This window comes from Salvelinus fontinalis, chromosome 40 (genome assembly GCF_029448725.1).
Source record: "Salvelinus fontinalis isolate EN_2023a chromosome 40, ASM2944872v1, whole genome shotgun sequence".
NCBI lineage: Eukaryota > Metazoa > Chordata > Actinopteri > Salmoniformes > Salmonidae > Salvelinus > Salvelinus fontinalis.
In genome coordinates this window covers 29,977,781-29,998,055 of record NC_074704.1, presented here as the reverse complement: position 1 = coordinate 29,998,055, position 20,275 = coordinate 29,977,781, and the positions used below count along the sequence as shown (strand labels likewise).

Genomic DNA, 20,275 nt, shown 5'->3' with positions numbered 1-20,275 from the left:
CCCCCCTCTGTTCTTCCTCTCTCCTCCTCTCTCTCCCCCCCCTCTGTTCTTCCTCTCTCTCCTCCCCCCTCTGTTCTTCCTCTCCCTCCTCTCTCTCTCTCCTCCCCCCCTCTGTTCTTCCTCTTCCTCCTCTCTCTCTCTCCTCCCCCCCTCTGTTCTTCTCTCTAATCCACCACCATCTCTCTCCTCCTCCCCCTTCTCTCTCCTCCTCTCTCTCGCCAGGCCTGTAGGACCTAAAGACTCCTCTCCCCTCCACCCTGACATTCAGAAGGCTGAAACCCTGCCTCGGCCCTGGGCCGGCGGATCAGGAAACCCCCAGGCTTCAGTCCCTGCTGGGTCTACTCTGGCCCCCTCCAGCCCTCCAGACGCCACCTCACCCAGCCCGCTGAACACCGGCCCTGGGATATGGGGTGAGACACACACACACACACAGACAGACATAAAGCCACTTCCCCAGCTCCCCATAAAACACAGTGTTCTGCTGCGTCTCCTCTAGCAGGCGTCCTGACAGGGAAGAGCTCAACGACAGCTAACGGCTCCAACACAGACACCAAGACACCTAAACCAGTAGGTTTAACACCTTAATACATGGAGACGCAATGAGGGATGTTAGTACCTGGGTGTTTATATTGATGTGTGTGTGTGTGTGTGTGTGTGTGTGTGTGTGTGTGTGTGTGTAGGGTAAACCGGACTACATCCCGAAGGAAGAGATCCTCAGAGAGCTTCAGGAGATAGAGGACAGTGTCAATGAGTTGGAGAGGAAAGGAGTGGACCTGGAGAAACAACTACGTGCCTGTGAAGAGGGTAGGACTCACACAGAGGGAGAGGGGAGACGGGAGAGGGGGAGACTCACACAGAGGGAGAGGGGGAGACGGGAGAGGGGGAGACTCACACAGAGGGAGAGGGGAGAGGGAGCAGGGAGGGATGAAGAGGGGGAGACTCACACAGAGGGAGAGGGAGCAGGGAGGGATGAAGAGGGGGAGACTCACACAGAGGAAGAGGGGAGAGGGGAGTGATGAAGAGGGTAAGACTCACACAGAGGGAGAGATGGAGAGGGATGAAGAGGTTAAGACTCACACAGAGGGAGAGATGGAGAGGGGAGGGATGAAGAGGGTAAGACTCACACAGAGGGAGAGGGGAGGGATGAAGAGGGTAAGACTCACACAGAGGGAGAGATGAGGACGGGAGAGGGAGCAGGGAGGAATGAAGAGGGGGAGATTGAGCGTGAGGAGGGAAGGAGAGGGGGAGATTGAGCGTGAGGAGGGAAGGAGAGGGGGAGATTGAGCGTGAGGAGGGAAGGAGAGGGGGAGATTGAGCGTGAGGAGGGAAGGAGAGGGGGAGATTGGGGTCGGTGTCGCCTGAGGGGATGTGACCCAAAAAGAGACTGGTGAATTTCCACCACTTCTGGCTCTAATGAAGTCTCTGATAGCTTCCTGTCTCTGTGGGATTGACGGGCGGTAGGAGGAAATAAAGACAGCCCTGGTGGCTGGAGGGAGGGAGGGAGGCGAGAGGGAGAGCGGGGAGAGGGAGGCGAGCGGGGAGAGAGGGAGGGCGGGGAGGGCGAGGAGAGAGGGAGGGAGTAGGGGAAATAGTGCCTTAATATTTCTCTAGTGTTTCATGACCTTGAACTCTGTCAGTATGTCTATAATATCTTGAAGTCTGCTTTTAAATTCCACTGTGTTGATAATCGTGTGTGTGTGTGTGTGTGTGTGTGTGTGTGTGTGTGTGTGTGTGTGTGTGTGTGTGTGTTTCAGAGGGAGAAGAGGACGTGGTGATGGATGACCTGATGGTGGAATGGTTCAACCTCATCAGAAACAAGCAGGTGTCCATGAGGAGAGAGTCTGAACTGGTCTACATGTGAGTCTCTCTCACACACACACACAGACACAGACAGAGAGAGAGAAAGAACCACACACACACACACACACACAGAGACAGAACCACACACACACACACACACACACAGAGACAGAACCACACACACACACAGAACCACACGCAGACACACACACACACACAGAACCACACGCAGACACACACACACACACACACAGAACCACACGCAGACACACACACACACACACACAGAACCACACGCAGACACACACACACACAGAACCACACGCAGACACACACACACACAGAACCACACGCAGACACACACACACACACACACACACACACACACACACACACACACACACACACACACACACACACACACACACACACACACACACACACACACACACACACACAGAACCACACGCAGACACACACGCAAACATACCTCAATACCCTTGGGTGCGTAGACGTAGGACGTAGACGGCGGACGTAAAGGTAATGGCGGACTGAACGAAGTTATGTAGAGCACCTCAAGATAAAACATAATATTCGAAATATCTGCTAAATTAGACTAAAATATTAGCACTAAATAATCTGGTGAGTGATAAACCTTCAATCTGGATAATAACACAAAACAAATCCTAAGACTAGAGACATTTATCGACAAATATTACGAAAACAAGCAACACCCAAACATGACGGAGAATAAGACAGGGGAACCGAATCAAAAACGAAAACGTGACTCCTCAACCGACACGGATGATCTAATATTCTCAACACCAGCAATGGTAAAGGTCGAAACCGATCTGTTAAAATCAATAAATGACAAACTGGGTATACTTGAATTAGTTAGTAAAGATATAAAAGACTTGAAGGCAAGCCTAGAGATGAGTGATGAAAACGCTGCGACATTGGAGAAGGAAACACACGCGCTAAAAGTGACGGTCAATAAGATTGAAACCGAAATGAATGAATTTAAAAAGGAGAACAACGTTCTGAAAGAATGCTTACTGGACATACAAACTAGATCCATGAGAGAGAATTTGGTACTTACAGGTATCCAAGAGAAAGAAGGAGAAGTTCCTGAATCTGTAGTTAGAGTTCCTTTTTGCAGCGCTTCAGATTCCACGCGAAGTTATCGACAAGATCCAACTTGAACGTGTACACCGCCTCGGACAGAGAGGGCAGAGGTACGAACGCCCAATCGTTGCCAAATTTGCTTCATTTAAAGATAAAATAATGGTTAAAACCCTGGGTAAAAGACTTGCTGGGACCAAAATTGGCATGAATGATCAGTTTCCGAAAGAAATTGCAGAACGGCGCAAAGTTCTGTATCCAATTTTCAAAGAAAATAGATTAAAAGCGAAACGAGTAGCTCTCGTCGTTGATAAACTATATATTGATAACCAGTTGTTCAGAGACACAAAGATTACTCCATGGCTATTTTAAAAATTACAAAGTTCTCATAGATGAGGAAAATAAACACAATTCAAGCCCGGTTACTGATTGTAACAATACAATACAAAATATAGCTTTTCTATAAATCTTCACATATAACTAATTGAACACAAGCACTATTTCTACATAGTGAAGATAAAAACTAAGTAAACAGAAGGCACAGTATGTGTGGATGGTGTGGTGTGTGTTTATTTTTATTTGTTATGTTTGGAAAGTTGAGTGAGTGAGTAATGAAATAGTTGCATATCCCAGAGCCAGTGTATTGCTGTGGGCCTGGTATGAGAGGGCTTTCAATGTTGTTCAAATGATGGATATACTTTTATAATGAATTATACGTCTTATTTATTTATTGTCCTATCATGGGGAACTACATTTTTAAAATAAATTATATCTAATTATTTATTATCCTATTTTAATGGTACGGTCCATGGCCCTATACCCTAGACACCCACATGAATGGCCCAGATACTAAGGAGAAGTCCCTAACTGTTTTATGTGCATGCTGTAAACGGTCTGTATGCAGCCAAAATGAGGACAGGGACCATGAGCAGCACTGCCCCCTCAAGATTCTGAGCCTGCTTGGCAGGGTTGGTCCTGCAAAGCCAAAGCCCCCTAAAGGGAGAGCATAATAAACAAGGAAATTCTCAAAGCTGCTAATGAGAACCTTGACGACCTTGTACCTAGCCGGTGGGGATTCCGGTGGGGTGCCCCCACCCAGGCAGTGGCAGTGCTGGCAACACTAGCTGCAGTAACCCATGGGGAGGGGGGTCACACTCGGACATTCAGAGAGGGGGTATATTATTGTGGCCCTGGTGGCACGAAACCAATCGGACTGCATGGAGATGCTTGGGAACATGGTCAAAATGGATGACCGTATTGTGGGTGTTTCAGGAAGAAGGTGTACATTTGACCTCCATCATCTAGGATGTGACAATGGTAAATAAATCTCTACATTTATGCTCATTTTTTGCGCGGTCTTGCAGGCCTTCTCATGCAGCTGCAACTGCAAGTACATTTGTAAATCATGACCCATCTTGAGTTGGGCTCTGGGATGGTGCAATTGTTGAGAGGGTGAGCTTATGGTTGTGTGGGGGTAAGGGCTGAATGTGTGTGGGTGTATGTGTGTATCCCACAACTGTTGCGAAGGAAGAAGTAAAAGATGTTAGGAACTATAGAGGATGATTCACAGCAATATGTAATAAAAATCGAGGTGAGGGCGATGGAAATGCATTTGGCAATGGATCTGCTTCGGTTCGGTGGATGGTGCTGTGTGCACTTTTCGAAGGATGGATCCCAGTCGGTCCGGGGCTGTGCGATGCGGGGGGTCGGGGGTGGTCTGCCGGGCATTGGGATGACAACCCAACTCGAGATGGGGGCTTTTGGCGGGTGGAATAGTGGGGACCAATTGGAGGTTTGCTTAGTGGAGATGCAAATGTCATGGTACAACTATATAGACACTCAATCATTATGTTACTTTTTAATAGGACGTTTACAAACATATATTTTGATAAAAATAATTGAAAGGTGTGTCTCATTATGATAAGTGGTGAAATAAGTATAGCCAGTTACAATTGTAATGGCTTAGCAGATAATAAGAAAAGACGATCAGTATTTACCTGGCTAAAAGAGAAGGATTATAATATCTACTGTTTACAGGAAACCCATTCGACAGTTTTAGATGAAGTTTTGTGGAAAAAGAACTGGGGGGGCAAAATATATTTCTCCCATGGGCAAAGAAATTCAAAAGGGGTGATGGTTTTAATTAATAATAACTTTGATCCAAATGTGCAACTTGTCCAAACAGATCCTCAAGGTAGATGGATTATTTTAAATATGTTATTGGACAATAAACATATATGGCTTATTAACCTATACGGTCCGAATAATGATGATCCAAGCTTCTTTGACAATATATATAAGAATGTATCAACTCTACAAGCAACACTAGACTCTATTATTATAGTGGGAGATTTTAATACGGTCTTAAATACCTCTATGGACCGGAAAGGAAATCACACTACAAACTATCACCCTCAGGCACTTAAGGAAATCAGGAATGTCATGGATGTATTGGAATTAGTGGATATATGGAGACTTAAATACCCTGACCTAGTGAGATATACATGGCGGAGGCTTAATCAAGCTAGTCGCCTTGACTACTTTCTTATATCATTCTCTCTGGCACCAAAAGTTAAAAAGTGTTTGATAGGGGACAGAATGCGGTCGGACCATCACATAATTGGCATATATATTACTCTTACAGATTTTCCACGTGGGCGAGGATATTGGAAATTTAATCAAAGCCTACTAGATGATAAATTGTTTAGAACTAGGACAGAAGAATTTATAACTGACTTTTTTAGACATAACATAGGTACAGCAGATCCCCATATTGTATGGGACACTTTTAAGTGTGCCTTTAGAGGCCATGCAATTCAGTACTCATCTATAAAACAAAAGCAATTTCGATCAAAAGAGTCCATATTAACAAAGGAAATTGAAGGACTAACAGTACAGTTAGTTAACCTGTTTGGGGTGCAAGCCCGACCTCGGACCGAAAATGACACCCCTGCAGGGCGCGAAATTCAAAATCTATTTTTTAAAAATATTTAACTTTTACACATTAACAAGTCCAATACAGCATTTGAAAGATAAACATCTTGTCAATCCAGCCAACATGTCCGATTTTTTAAATGTTTTACAGAGAAAACACCACATATATTTATGTTAGCTCACCACCAAATACAAAAGTGGACAGACACGTATGAATTATGATTATGAAGTATGAATTATGATTGAAGTAGCATGCACAACCAACCGAAATAAACTAAAACCAACCTAAAGAGCCCAGAAAAAACGACCTCAGATGACAGTCATATAACATGTTACACAATAAATCTATGTTTTGTTCATAAAAAGTGCATATTTTAGCTATAAATCAGTTTTACATTGATGCTACCCAAAAATGCTAATACATAGCTACAGTCTGAATCCAGCCGGGAGTAGCCAGAGAAAATACATACACCAACGTCGGCTACTAATTACACCTCATAAAACATTTCAGAAAAACATATGGTGGATAACTAATGAAAGACAGATATCTTGTGAATACAGACAACATTTCCGATTTTTGAAGTGTTTTACAGCGAAAACACAATATATCGTTATATTAGCTAACATCATAAGCTAGCATAAGGCAGCATTGATTCTAGTCAAGCGCTAGCCTAGCACAGTTAGCAGAGTTAGCATTCAACAGTTCGACATATATATGAAAAAGCATCCCAAATTGGGTCTTATCTTTCTTGGTACTCCATCAGAATGTTGTAACGGGGTCCAATGTCCAGTAGAGTCTTTAGTTGGGTTCCAGAACGAATTATTTCCCTCTTTGGTTAGCTAGCACGATAGCATTGCTGCGCTAGAAAGCTTTTCTTCAAAAAATTCTTCCGTCGTTTCACATCTACAGTCCAGAATAAATTGCAATAATATAATTAAAGTATATTGAAAAAACATACTTTAGGATGATTTTGTGACATGTATCAAATAATATCGTAGTCAGGCATCATATTCAACGTTATCTACCTTGTTCCAGAAGCCGAGATCAAATTATCCTTCGCGCCCGGATTTTTATTTTAACTGCGCAGGTCTCACAAGAAGTTGTGTTATTCAGTCCAGGGACGAGATATTCGACTCCTTTCAATTCTCACTTCCGCATTACAGTCTGACGAACGCCTCTGACGTGTCCCTATGGTCACAAGTCAAATGGCCTTTTATAGAGAAGGTCTTAAAGAGACACATCGCATTTTGGGAAACTCAATTCGGCTGGGAAAATGGCTGTAAAAATATTTCTGTTCGACTTAGAGAAACAATTCAAACCTTTTTAGAAACTACAGACTGTTATCTATCCAACAGTAGTAAATATATGCATATTGGAAAATAAAAAGTTTCTTAGGAGGCCGTTTGAAAATGTGCACACATTTTCCAGTTTTTTCAATATTCAGCGTGCAGCCATAACAGGATAACAATAAAAACGGTACCATAGAGGCACAGAATAAGTTAGAGGAAAAACAAAAAGAAATGGAGGAACTTATTCAAGAAAGATCCAGTGTAATATATTACAAAAATAAAGCGAACTGGATGGAATATGGGGAAAAATGCACCAAATTCTTTTTCAATTGTCAATATAGAAATGCTACCAAAAAAAACGTATTAAAACTTGTTACAAATGATGGAGTCACGCATGATTCACCAAATGATATTTTGAAAGAGGAAGTAAAGTACTTTAAGAATATATTTTCGTTTCAGGCTCCTCCATCTCCACTAACTGAAACTAATTGTATGGATTTTTTCCCTAATAATAATGTAAAATTAACATCTGTACAGAAAGACTCATGTGAAGGCCTAATTACAGAGGAGGAACTACTTGATGCAATTGGGGCCTTTAAGGATGGGAAAACTCCAGGACTGGATGGCATACCAGTGGAAGTATACAAACATTTTTTTGATATACTCAAAGGACCATTATTAGCTTGTTTTAACCACTCCTATATAAATGATAGATTATCAGACACGCAACAAGAAGGTGTGATATCATTATTACTGAAACAGGACCCAAGTGGTATATATAAAGATCCAGTCCATTTAAAAAATTGGAGACCTCTTACACTTCAGTGTTGTGATGCAAAAATCCTAGCAAAATGCTTGGCGCATAGAATAAAAAAAGTTTTGTCAGATATTATTCATCCTAATCAGACAGGTTTTTTACATGGACGATACATTGGAGATAATATAAGGCAAGTACTGGAAACAATGGAACACTATGAAATATCGGAGACACCAGGCCTGGTTTTCATAGCTGATTTTGAAAAGGCTTTTGATAAAGTACGACTGGAGTTTATATATAAATGCCTAGAATATTTCAATTTTGGGGAATCTCTTATAAAATGGGTAAAAATTATGTATAGTAACCCTAGGTGTAAAATAGTAAATAATGGCTACATCTCAGAAAGTTTTAAACTATCTAGAGGAGTAAAACAAGGTTGTCCACTATCGGCATATCTATTTATTATTGCCATCGAAATGTTAGCTGTTAAAATTAGATCAAACATTAATATTAAGGGATTAGAAATCCAGGGCCTAAAAACTAAGGTGTCATTGTACGCTGATGATTCATGTTTTCTTTTAAAACCACAACTAGAAACTCTCCACGGCCTCTTAGAGGATCTAGATACATTTGCTATCCTCTCTGGATTAAAACCAAATTATGATAAATGTACCATATTACGTATTGGATCACTAAAAAATACACATTTTACATTGCCATGTAGTTTACCAATTAAATGGTCTGACGGTGATGTGGACATACTCGGTATACAAATCCCAAAAGAAAGAAATGATCTCACTCCAATACATTTTTATAGAAAGTTAGCAAAAATAGATAAGATCTTGCTACCATGGAAAGGAAAATACCTATCTATTTGTGGGAAAATCACCCTGATTAACTCTTTAATCATATCACAGTTTACCTATTTGCTTATGGTTTTGCCTACACCCAGTGACCTGCTTTTTAAATTATATGAACAAAAAATATTCAATTTTATTTGGAACGGCAAGCCAGATAAAATTAAAAGGGCCTATTTATATAACGAATATGAATTCGGAGGGCAGAAATTATTAAATATTAAAGCATTAGACCTCTCACTAAAGGCATCAGTCATACAAAAGTTATACTTAAATCCAAACTGGTTCTCTAGTAGATTGGTACGAATGTCTCATCCTATGTTCAAGAAGGGCCTTTTTCCCTTTATTCAGATTACACCTGCTCACTTTCGGTTGCTTGAAAAGGAAATAATTTCCAAAATATCTTTATTTTTTAAACAAGCCTTAGAAAGTTGGTTGCAATTTCAGTTTAATCCACCTGAAAGGACGGAACAAATAGTACAACAAATCTTGTGGTTAAATTCAAATATAGTAATTGATAAAAAAAACTGTATTTATCGAAGAAATGTTTAAAAAAGGTATAATTTTTGTGAATGATATCATAAATAGGACTGGTGGAGTAATGTCACACATGCAGCTAACACAGACATATGGAAATGTCTGCTCTACCCAAAATTACAACCAATTAATTGCGGCATTACCACAAAAATGGAAGAGGCAGGTGGAAGGGGATAAAAGTAAGGAACTTGTATGTCGGCCCAGTATTAAAGAACATAAATGGTTAAAGAAAAGTGTGATAAATAAAAACATATACCAATTTCATTTAAGGACCAAAAAACTTACAGCTGTGCCATATAAATTGCAAAATAGTTGGGAAGAGATTTTCGATGTACCCATTCCATGGCACATGGTTTATGAATTGATACGCAAAACAACGCCGGATTCAAAACTTCGAATTTTTCAATTTAAATTATTGTACAAAATTCTTGCAACTAATAGAATGTTATATATATGGGGGATACAATCTTCCCAGCTCTGTAGATTCTGCTGTGAGGAGGCAGAGTCATTAGACCATTTATTTTGGTATTGTCCGCATGTAGCTCGTTTTTGGTCACAGGTCCAGGAATGGTTGAAGAATTGCAACATTTGCGTAGAACTAACGCTACAGATAGCAATACTGGGGGATTTGAAAAGCCATAGTCAATCAATCAATAATATAATAATTATTTTAGCAAAAATTTTTATTTTTAATTTACAATCCGTGGAAGCTATGAGAATAGGAAGATTCAAATCTTTTGTGAAGCATCACAGCACAGTTGAAAAATATATGGCAAATAAAAATCCGAAATGGATGATGTTGGAAGATAGATGGGAAAGGTTGAGTGGAGCTGAAGGGTGGGACTAATAACAAGATAAACAATGTAGGGCATACGGGATCTGTGAAATGTGTATAGGTGCGGAGCTATTGTGAAATAGCACAGTTACAAGTGGAAATCAAACTGGATGGACAACAGAAATAGAGGAAGGACTAAGAACAAACAAGAGAGAACTATTATAAAGTAGACTGTGTCTGTAAAATGTGTATAAGATGTATAAATTGAAGGTAAAGACAGAAATGTTTATCAGTTTACTCCAATTGGGGGATCGGTGGTAGGGTTTGCGGGGAATAATAATAAAGGTATACTCTTTAAAAAAGTATGTATGTCTATGTAGGTATGTGTATGTATATATGTGTATATGTATGCATACGTGAATGGATATATATATTTACCCCAAAAAATATGGGGGATTGGAAATGATGCAGACAATTACACTGGAAGCAACATTCTTTCCGCAATATTAAGCTGATCCACCCCCCCCCCCCCCCCCAAAAAAAAAAAAAAAAAAAAAAAAAACATACCTCAATACACACACACCACTACACACCGCAACACACACACACACACACACACGCACACGCACACGCACACACGCAGACACACACACGCAGACACACACGCACACACAGAACCACACGCAGAACCACACACACACACACACAGAACCACACACAGACACACACACACACACACACACACACACAGAACCACACGCAGACACACACACACACAGACACACACACACACACAGAACCACACACACACACACACACACACAGAACCACACACACACAGAACCACACACAGACACACACACACACACACACAGAACCACACGCAGACACACACACACACACACACACACACACCACAACACACCGCAACACACACACACACACACACACACACACACACACACACACACACACACACACACACAGAGAGAACCACAAAAATACACACAGCAGATATTTCCTTGTCCTCTAACATCTCTGTATGTGTGTGTGGTGTGGTTCTGCGTGTGTGTGTGTGTGCAGAGCGAAGACACAGGACTTAGAGGAACAGCAGCCCAGTGTAGAGCAGGAGCTGAGGAGACTCATGGACAAACCTGGTGAGTAGAGAGAGTGGGGTGTGTGTTGGGGACAAACCTGGTGAGTAGAGAGAGTGGGGTGTGTTGGGGACCAACCTGGTGAGGAGAGAGAGTGGGGTGTGTGTTGGGGACCAACCTGGTGAGGAGAGAGAGTGGGGGGTGTGTTGGGGACAAACCTGGTGAGTAGAGAGAGTGGGGTGTGTTGGGGACCAACCTAGTGAGGAGAGAGAGTGGAGTGTGTGTTGGGGACCAACCTGGTGAGGAGAGAGAGTGGGGTGTGTGTTGGGGACCAACCTGGTGAGGAGAGAGAGTGGGGTGTGTGTTGGGGACCAACCTGGTGAGGAGAGAGAGTGGGGGGTGTGTTGGGGACCAACCTGGTGAGGAGAGAGAGTGGGGTGTGTGTTGGGGACCAACCTGGTGAGGAGAGAGAGTGGGGGGTGTGTTGGGGACAAACCTGGTGAGTAGAGAGAGTGGGGTGTGTGTTGGGGACCAACCTGGTGAGGAGAGAGAGTGGGGTGTGTGTTGGGGACCAACCTGGTGAGGAGAGAGAGTGGGGTGTGTGTTGGGGACCAACCTGGTGAGGAGAGAGAGTGGGGGGTGTGTTGGGGACCAACCTGGTGAGGAGAGAGAGTGGGGGGTGTGGTTTAATGGTGTGTGTGTTTACACAGATTGTATCAGAATGTATTAGTCAGTAACATGAGGTGTGTTAATGTGCAGAGCGGCTGAAGACGTCGTGGGACCGGCGTAGAGAAGAGGAGTTGATGGTCAAGCTGGTGGATATCGTCAATGACAGGAACGCCATCATAGAAGGACTGGACGATGACAGACTCAGGTAGGGGCGAGAGGGGGGATGACAGATTCAGGTAAGAGGGAGAAAGGGGATGACAGACTCAGTTAAGAGAGAGAGAGAGAGAGGGGTGATGACAGATTCAGGTAAGAGAGAGAGAGAGGGATGACAGATTCAGGGAAGAGAGAGAGAGGGATGACAGATTCAGGGAAGAGAGAGAGAGGGATGACAGATTCAGGGAAGAGAGAGAGGGGGATGACAGATTCAGGGAAGATAGAGAGGGGGATGACAGATTCAGGGAAGAGAGAGAGAGGGGGATGACAGATTCAGGGAAGAGAGAGAGAGGGGGATGACAGATTCAGGGAAGAGAGAGAGAGGGGGATGACAGATTCAGGGAAGAGAGAGAGGGGGATGACAGATTCAGGGAAGAGAGAGAGGGGGATGACAGATTCAGGGAAGAGAGAGAGGGGGATGACAGATTCAGGGAAGAGAGAGAGAGAGGGGGATGACAGATTCAGGGAAGAGAGAGAGCGAGGGGGATGACAGATTCAGGGAAGAGAGAGAGCGAGGGGGATGACAGATTCAGGGAAGAGAGAGAGGGGGATGACAGATTCAGGTAAGTGAGAGAGAGGGAGGGGGGATGACAGATTCAGGTAAGTGAGAGAGAGAGGGGAGAAGCTGTCGTAATGTGAATGGCTCTCTGTGATGGTGTGTGTGTGTAGATTAGTCATGCTGTGTCATTAATTTTCTCTGTCTGATCTATCTTCAGGGAGGATGAGGAAGATGAGCAGCTCAATAAGATGATGAAGAACCTAGGTCAGTCCCTACACAACACATCTAGGATCAGTTTCCCTTATATAACCCTTATCAAACCTAAGGTCAGTCCCTACATGACAGGTCTAGGATCAGTTTCCCTTCTATAACCCTAGGTCAGTCCCTACACCACAGGTTTAGGATCATTTTTTCTTAAATATCCCAAGGTCAGTCCCTACACGACAGGTTTAGGATCAGTTTCCCTTCTATAACCCTAGGTCAGTCCCTACACGACAGGTCTAGGATCAGTTTCTCTTCTGTAACCCTAGGTCAGTCCCTACACCACAGGTCTAGGATCAGTTTCCCTTCTATAACCCAAGGTCAGTCCTTACACGACAGGTCAAGAATCAGTTTCCCTTCTATAACCCTAGGTCAGTCCCTACATGACAGGTCTAGGATCAGTTTCTCTTCTGTAACCCTAGGTCAGTCCCTACACAACAGGTCTAGGATCAGTTGCCCTTCTATAACCCAAGGTCAGTCCCTACACGACAGGTCTAGGATCAGTTTCCATTCTATAACCCTAGGTCAGTCCCTACACGACAGGTCTAGGATCAGTTTCCCTTCTATAACCCTAGGTCAGTCCCTACACGACAGGTCTAGGATCAGTTTCTCTTCTATAACCCTAGGTCAGTTCCTACACGACAGGTCTAGGATCAGTTTCTCTTCTATAACCCTAGGTCAGTCCCTACACGACAGGTCTAGGATCAGTTTCCCTTCTATAACCCAAGGTCAGTCCCTACACGACAGGTCTAGGATCAGTTTCTCTTCTATAACCCAAGGTCAGTCCCTACACGACAGGTCTAGGATCAGTTTCTCTTCTATAACCCAAGGTCAGTTCCTACACGACAGGTCTAGGATCAGTTTCTCTTCTATAACCCAAGGTCAGTTCCTACACGACAGGTCTAGGATCAGTTTCTCTTCTATAACCCAAGGTCAGTCCCTACACGACAGGTCTAGGATCAGTTTCTCTTCTATAACCCAAGGTCAGTCCCTACACGACAGGTCTAGGATCAGTTTCTCTTCTATAACCCTTATCAAACCCATCAAACTGAGCTGCTCTCAGCACATGATGTTTCTCGGTTGTTCTACACGCAGCTTGACGTTTCTCTGTGGTTCTACACGCAGCTTGACGTTGAGCTAGTCCCCGACCAACAGGCTTGGTGGAGCTAGTCCCCGACCAGCAGGCTTGGTGGAGCTAGTCCCAGACCAACGGGCTTGGTGGAGCTAGTCCCAGACCAACGGGCTTGGTGGAGCTAGTCCCAGACCAACAGGCTTGGTGGAGCTAGTCCCAGACCAACAGGCTTGGTGGAGCTAGTCCTCCTGAAAATGTTCATGACAAACAACAGATGTGTGGAATGTTGTCAAATGTGATGTTTTGTATGTGAGAAAGAATGAACCCCCCCCAGCCAGATTGTTCTAATGGTATAGAAACCAGGGTTTGGCCCCAAAGACAAGGTTCCTCCCACCAGCCGTCCACACCAGTGACATCTCCTCCCTGGTAGCTCATAGTACACAAACACCAAGTTATTCTATGAAATGCAGGCTGTAAGTTTTATCACAGAGCCATCATAACTCAATTGCCAGCGCCAAGCCCCAGAGGCCCAACTCAGTCCCGAGAGAGTACTGAGAAACCTTATTCCATGCAATGTTCTACCATACATTGTTCTTATTGTAATCTCTCTCTCCTTTTGTTTGTTGTTCTTATTGTAATCTCCCTTTTAGTTGTCATGGTTCTTTATTGTAACTTCTCTCACTTCTACTCTTTCATCCCATCCTCTCCCTCTACCTCTACTCTCTCTCTACCTCTACTCTCTACCTCTACCTCTACCTCTACTCTCTACCTCTACTCTCTACCTCTACCTCTACCTCTACTCTCTACCTCTACCTCTACTCTCTCTCTACCTCTACTCTCTACCTCTACTCTCTACCTCTACCTCTACTCTCTACCTCTACCTCTACCTCTACTCTCTACCTCTACCTCTACTCTCTACCTCTACCTCTGCTCTCTCTCTCTCTCTACCTCTACTCTCTCTCTACCTCTACTCTCTCTCTCTACCTCTACTCTCTCTCTACATCTACTCTCTCTCTACCTCTACTCTCTCTCTCTCTACATCTACTCTCTCTCTACCTCTACTCTCTCTCTACCTCTACTCTCTCTCTCTCTCTACATCTACTCTCTCTCTACCTCTACTCTCTACCTCTACTCTCTACCTCTACCTCTACTCTCTACCTCTACCTCTACCTCTACTCTCTACCTCTACCTCTACCTCTACTCTCTACCTCTACCTCTGCTCTCTCTCTCTCTCTACCTCTACTCTCTCTCTACCTCTACTCTCTCTCTCTACCTCTACTCTCTCTCTACATCTACTCTCTCTCTACCTCTACTCTCTCTCTCTCTACCTCTACTCTCTCTCTACCTCTACTCTCTCTCTCTCTCTACATCTACTCTCTCTCTACCTCTACTCTCTCTCTCTCTCTACATCTACTCTCTCTCTACCTCTCTCTCTCTACCTCTACTCTCTCTCTCTCTCTCTCTACCTCTACTCTCCCATCCTTCTCTCTCTTTCAGACACAAAGAAAGAGAAGAAGAAGAAGTCTAGCTTTAAGTTGTTTGGGAGGAACAAGAAGGAGGGATGATGGCGCGGGGAGGAACTCTGGGACACACTGTTACCCTGCTTTACATCTGGTTATTACTGTGTTTATAGTTGATGTATTGAAGTCTGTTGGCTCTCTGGTTCATGTGTCTATAATACCCTCCTGACATGCGTGTGACCCCTCATTGTCAACCATGGTCATCACACTGTCCTCTGTGTCAAGCTGAAACCCAGTATAACATTACACACAGCACATCCACACTGTGTATGTATGTAATATGTGTGTAATGTGTGTGTGTGTGTGTGTGTGTAATGTGTGTGTGTGTGGTTTGTTAATCTGTATGATGGGGATTATGTAGGGATTAGAAGATATCAAAGGAGCTATGGTCTCGCTGTCTGTGACATCACAATGACTCACTGCTAATGTCTGACATCACTCACTCAACCGTGTGCCCTTTGCCCTCTGCTGTTTACAAGCTATAGAGAGAAGTTGTTTTGTCGAGGGGTCGGACAACTCTTCTTATGACATACCATCACGTTTCTCTATAGCTTCATCTGTCCACGGGATGGTTTATCTTCTGACTCCAGATCAGATGTTAGCTCTGTAATCGCCCCTCTAGTTCATGTTTTATAATGTTATGTCCTGACTCCAGATCAGTGATGAGTGTCTTATGAGCTTTTATTAAGCAGCATTGTGCATTGATCAAAGTTAATGTGTATAAATGCTGGCCCTTCAGCCAGAGGGTTTTTATTCAGTATAAAGAGACTCACTTTTACCATTTAACATTCTGTTATAATGATCAGTGGTGCCTTAGTGACTTCACATTCTGTTATAATGATCAGTGGTGCCTTAGTGACTTCACATTCTGTTATAATGATCAGTGGTGCCTTAGTGACTTCACATTCTGTTATAATGATCAGTGGTTCCTTAGTGACTTCACATTCTGTTATAATGATCAGTGGTTCCTTAGTGACTTCACATTCTGTTATAATGATCAGTGGTGCCTTAGTGACTTCACATTTTGTTATAATGATCAGTGGTGCCTTAGTGACTTCACATTCTGTTATAATGATCAGTGGTGCCTTAGTGACTTCACATTCTGTTATAATGATCAGTGGTGCCTTAGTGACTTCACATTCTGTTATAATGAACAGTGTGGTGCCTTAGTGACTTCACATTCTGTTATAATGATCAGCGTGGTGCCTTAGTGACTTCACATTCTGTTATAATGATCAGCGTGGTTCCTTAGTGACTTCACATTCTGTTATAATGATAAGTGGTGCCTTAGTGACTTCACATTCTGTTATAATGATCAGTGGTACCTTAGTGACATCACATTCTGTTATAATGATCAGTGGTGCCTTAGTGACTTCACATTCTGTTATAATGAACAGTGTGGTGCCTTAGTGACTTCACATTCTGTTATAATGATCAGCGTGGTGCCTTAGTGACTTCACATTCTGTTATAATGATCAGCGTGGTTCCTTAGTGACTTCACATTCTGTTATAATGATAAGTGGTGCCTTAGTGACTTCACATTCTGTTATAATGATCAGTGGTACCTTAGTGACATCACATTCTGTTATAATGATCAGTGGTGCCTTAGTGACTTCACATTCTGTTATAATGATCAGTGGTGCCTTAGTGACATCACATTCTGTTATAATGATCAGCGTGGTGCCTTAGTGACATCACATTCTGTTATAATGATCAGTGGTACCTTAGTGACATCACATTCTGTTATAATGATCAGTGGTGCCTTAGTGACATCACATTCTGTTATAATGATCAGCGTCGTGCCTTAGTGACATCACATTCTGTTATAATGATCAGTGGTGCCTTAGTGACTTCACATTCTGTTATAATGATCAGTGGTGCCTTAGTGACTTCACATTCTGTTATAATGATCAGTGGTGCCTTAGTGACTTCACATTCTGTTATAATGATCAGCATGGTGCCTTAGTGACATCACATTCTGTTATAATGATCAGTGGTGTCTTAGTGACATCACATTCTGTTATAATGATCAGTGGTACCTTAGTGACTTCACATTCTGTTATAATGATCAGTGGTGCCTTAGTGACTTCACATTCTGTTATAATGATCAGCGTGGTGCCTTAGTGACATCACATTCTGTTATAATGATCAGTGGTGTCTTAGTGACATCACATTCTGTTATAATGATCAGTGGTACCTTAGTGACTTCACATTCTGTTATAATGATCAGTGGTGCCTTAGTGACTTCACATTCTGTTATAATGATCAGCATGGTACCTTAGTGACTTCATATTCTGTTATAATGATCAGTGGTGCCATAGTGACTTCACATTCTGTTATAATGATCAGTGGTGCCTTAGTGACTTCACATTCTGTTATAATGATCAGTGTGGTGCCTTAGTGACTTCACATTATGTTATAATGATCAGTGGTGCCTTAGTGACTTCACATTCTGTTATAATGATCAGTGGTGCCTTAGTGACATCACATTCTGTTATAATGATCAGTGGTGCCTTAGTGACATCACATTTTGTTATAATGATCAGTGGTGCCTTAGTGACATCACATTCTGTTATAATGATCAGTGGTGCCTTAGTGACTTCACATTCTGTTATAATGATCAGTGGTGCCTTAGTGACTTCACATTCTGTTATAATGATCAGTGGTGCCTTAGTGACATCACATTCTGTTATAATGATCAGTGGTTCCTTAGTGACTTCACATTCTGTTATAATGATCAGTGGTGCCTTAGTGACTTCACATTCTGTTATAATGATCATCGTGGTGCCTTAGTGACTTCACATTCTGTTATAATGATCAGTGGTTCCTTAGTGACTTCACATTCTGTTATAATGATCAGCGTGGTGCCTTAGTGACTTCACATTCTGTTATAATGATCAGCGTGGAAAACAGAAATGTGGCCAGTTTTAGTCTTGTGGAGAAACCAGGAAATGAATGATTTGACCAGGAAATGAATGATTTGACCAGGAAATTAATGATTTGACCAGGAAATTAATGATTTGACCAGGAGGAATGCGTGAATAATTCGATCCATATTGGTTCTGAGCGTGAATGTGCTGTTCAAAATGGTCGATACCTGAGTCGTCATTGACGAGGGGCAATTTGTTTTTGCTAATGGCACTTTTTAATAAATGACAATTAACTGTTTTCTTTTTAGATGGTTGTGTCAGAATTGAGAAATTTTATGAATCGAGATAATTGTTAAAAGTCGGTTTTTTTTTCTCTGTACAATTTGTGGTTTTATCAGAATGGAGAGTTGTCTTTCTAATTCAACACACTGATCGGACCAAAACCACTAAAAGAGTGTAACTGATCCTGTGTTCCCTGTGTTCCCATGTATCTCCCTGTATATACTGTCCTGTGTTCCCATGTATCTCCCTGTATATACTGTCCTGTGTTCCCATGTATCTCCCTGTATATACTGTCCTGTGTTCCCTCTGTTCCCATGTATCTCCCTGTATATACTGTCCTGTGTTCCCATGTATCTCCCTGTATATACTGTCCTCTGTTCCCATGTATCTCCCTGTATATACTGTCCTCTGTTCCCATGTATCTCCCTGTATATACTGTCCTGTGTTCCCATGTATCTCCCTGTATATACTGTCCTGTGTTCCCATGTATCTCCCTGTACATACTGTCCTGTGTTCCCATGTATCTCCCTGTATATACTGTCCTGTGTTCCCATGTATCTCCCTGTATATACTGTCCTGTGTTCCCATGTATCTCCCTGTATATACTGTCCTGTGTTCCCATGTATCTCCCTGTATATACTGTCCTGTGTTCCCATGTATCTCCCTGTATATACTGTCCTGTGTTCCCATGTATCTCCCTGTATATACTGTCCTGTGTTCCCATGTATCTCCCTGTATATACTGTCCTGTGTTCCCATGTATCTCCCTGTATATACTGTCCTGTGTTCCCATGTATCTCCCTGTATATACTGTCCTCTGTTCCCATGTATCTCCCTGTATATACTGTCCTCTGTTCCCATGTATCTCCCTGTATATACTGTCCTCTGTTCCCATGTATCTCCCTGTATATACTGTCCTGTGTTCCCATGTATCTCCCTGTACATACTGTCCTGTGTTCCCATGTATCTCCCTGTATATACTGTCCTGTGTTCCCATGTATCTCCCTGTATATACTGTCCTGTGTTCCCATGTATCTCCCTGTATATACTGTCCTGTGTTCCCATGTATCTCCCTGTATATACTGTCCTGTGTTCCCATGTATCTCCCTGTATATACTGTCCTGTGTTCCCATGTATCTCCCTGTATATACTGTCCTGTGTTCCCATGTATCTCCCTGTATATACTGATCCTGTGTTCCCTCTGTTCCCATGTATCTCCCTGTATATACTGTCCTGTGTTCCCATGTATCTCCCTGTATATACTGTCCTGTGTTCCCATGTATCTCCCTGTATATACTGTCCTGTGTTCCCATGTATCTCCCTGTATATACTGTCCTGTGTTCCCTCTGTTCCCATGTATCTCCCTGTATATACTGTCCTGTGTTCCCATGTATCTCCCTGTATATACTGTCCTGTGTTCCCATGTATCTCCCTGTATATACTGTCCTGTGTTCCCATGTATCTCCCTGTATATACTGTCCTGTGTTCCCATGTATCTCCCTGTATATACTGTCCTGTGTTCCCATGTATCTCCCTGTATATACTGTCCTGTGTTCCCTCTGTTCCCATGTATCTCCCTGTATATACTGTCCTGTGTTCCCATGTATCTCCCTGTATATACTGTCCTGTGTTCCCATGTATCTCCCTGTATATACTGTCCTGTGTTCCCATGTATCTCCCTGTATATACTGTCCTGTGTTCCCATGTATCTCCCTGTATATACT

General features: G+C 42.8%; 1 protein-coding gene across 1 annotated transcript in view; it reads left to right on the top strand.

The window, feature by feature from the left end:
* Positions 1 to 16,178, top strand: part of LOC129839373 (MICAL-like protein 2) — a 45,001-nt gene extending 28,823 nt beyond the window's left edge. The window contains exons 10-17 of the mRNA XM_055906776.1: positions 223 to 410; positions 500 to 567; positions 681 to 804; positions 1,755 to 1,857; positions 11,156 to 11,229; positions 11,926 to 12,040; positions 12,765 to 12,811; positions 15,378 to 16,178. Coding sequence (XP_055762751.1) covers positions 223 to 410; positions 500 to 567; positions 681 to 804; positions 1,755 to 1,857; positions 11,156 to 11,229; positions 11,926 to 12,040; positions 12,765 to 12,811; positions 15,378 to 15,445 — 787 coding nt within the window. The 3' untranslated portion in view covers positions 15,446 to 16,178. The remainder of the gene's footprint in view (positions 1 to 222; positions 411 to 499; positions 568 to 680; positions 805 to 1,754; positions 1,858 to 11,155; positions 11,230 to 11,925; positions 12,041 to 12,764; positions 12,812 to 15,377) is intronic.
* The last annotated feature ends 4,097 nt before the right edge of the window (positions 16,179 to 20,275 follow it).